This window comes from Coturnix japonica, chromosome 25 (assembly GCF_001577835.2).
Source record: "Coturnix japonica isolate 7356 chromosome 25, Coturnix japonica 2.1, whole genome shotgun sequence".
NCBI lineage: Eukaryota > Metazoa > Chordata > Aves > Galliformes > Phasianidae > Coturnix > Coturnix japonica.
Window position 1 is genome coordinate 1301695 of NC_029540.1, and position 1081 is coordinate 1302775.

Consider the following 1081-nt stretch of genomic DNA (forward strand, 5'->3'; position numbering starts at 1 on the left):
TACAGTCCCATGTAGCCCTGTACAGCCCCATACAGTCCCATGTGGCTCCATACAGCCCCATACAGTCCCATGTAGCCCTGTACAGCCCCATACAGCCCCATGTAGCCCTGTACAGCCCCATACAGTCCCGTGTGGCCCTGTACAGCCCCATACAGTCCTATATGGCTCCATACAGCCCTGTATGGCCCCATGCCCACCGGTGGGGATGGGCAGCCCTGTGCTCAGTGGGGCTGGGAGGTGACACTGCACCCCCCAATTCCCAACCCAGCCCTTGCTCTGCCCTCCTGCAGTTCCCGGATGAGACGCTGCGCAGTGGTGAGCTGCTCAATATGATCGTGGCCGTCATCGACTCAGCACAGGTGAGCTGGGAGCTGCTCTGTTCCCATTGCTCTGCACTGCAGGGAGGATGAAGACCCCTCCTTTGTGCCCCCTCACCCTCTGGGTTCCTCCTCCTGAGCTGCCCCCAAGGGCTCATCCAGAGCACAGTGTGCCCCATAACCCCATAAATCCCAATGGGGCTGCAGTGCATTGCAATGCCCCAACCCCAATCCTGGGCTGGGCAGAGGTTCAGCTTTGCCCAAATCACAGCCCTCCCCCCTCCTCCAATTCCTTCTTATTCCTTCCTATGATTCTTTGCCCCTCTTCCTCACCACACTCTTCCTCCTCACCCAGCCCAGCACCCCCCCATATCCCAGCCTGGTTTGCAAAGGACCCCAACACTCATCAGCTCCAAATCCCTCCTGCCCAGAGCCACATCCAGCCTGGCCTCAAATGCCTGCAGGGATGGGGGCATCCACTCTAAGAGGGGTTGGGACCCCCCTCCATCTCCCACCATGGGGGTCCCAGCCCCCAATTTGCAGCTCACAGTGTGCAGGGCATTGCACTGAGTGCTGACCCTGTGCTGTCCCTGCAGCTGCAGGAGTTGGTTTGCCACGTGATGATGGGGAACCTCGTCATGTTCCGCAAGGATTCCGTGCTCAACATCCTCAGTGAGTGCTGCACCTATGGGGGGGGACACCCCATCTACCCCCCCATCTCCCCCCCCATCTACCCCCCATCTACCCCTCAATCTATGCTCCCC

At 59.9% G+C, this 1081-nt stretch overlaps 1 protein-coding gene across 1 annotated transcript in view; it reads left to right on the forward strand.

Moving 5' to 3' along the window:
* INTS3 (integrator complex subunit 3) overlaps positions 1-1081 on the forward strand; it is a gene marked incomplete at its 5' end in the record, with an annotated part of 34681 nt that overhangs the window by 24900 nt on the left and 8700 nt on the right. Inside the window, 2 exons of the mRNA XM_015884354.1 lie at positions 291-359; positions 914-1074. Coding sequence (XP_015739840.1) covers positions 291-359; positions 914-1074 — 230 coding nt within the window. The remainder of the gene's footprint in view (positions 1-290; positions 360-913; positions 1075-1081) is intronic.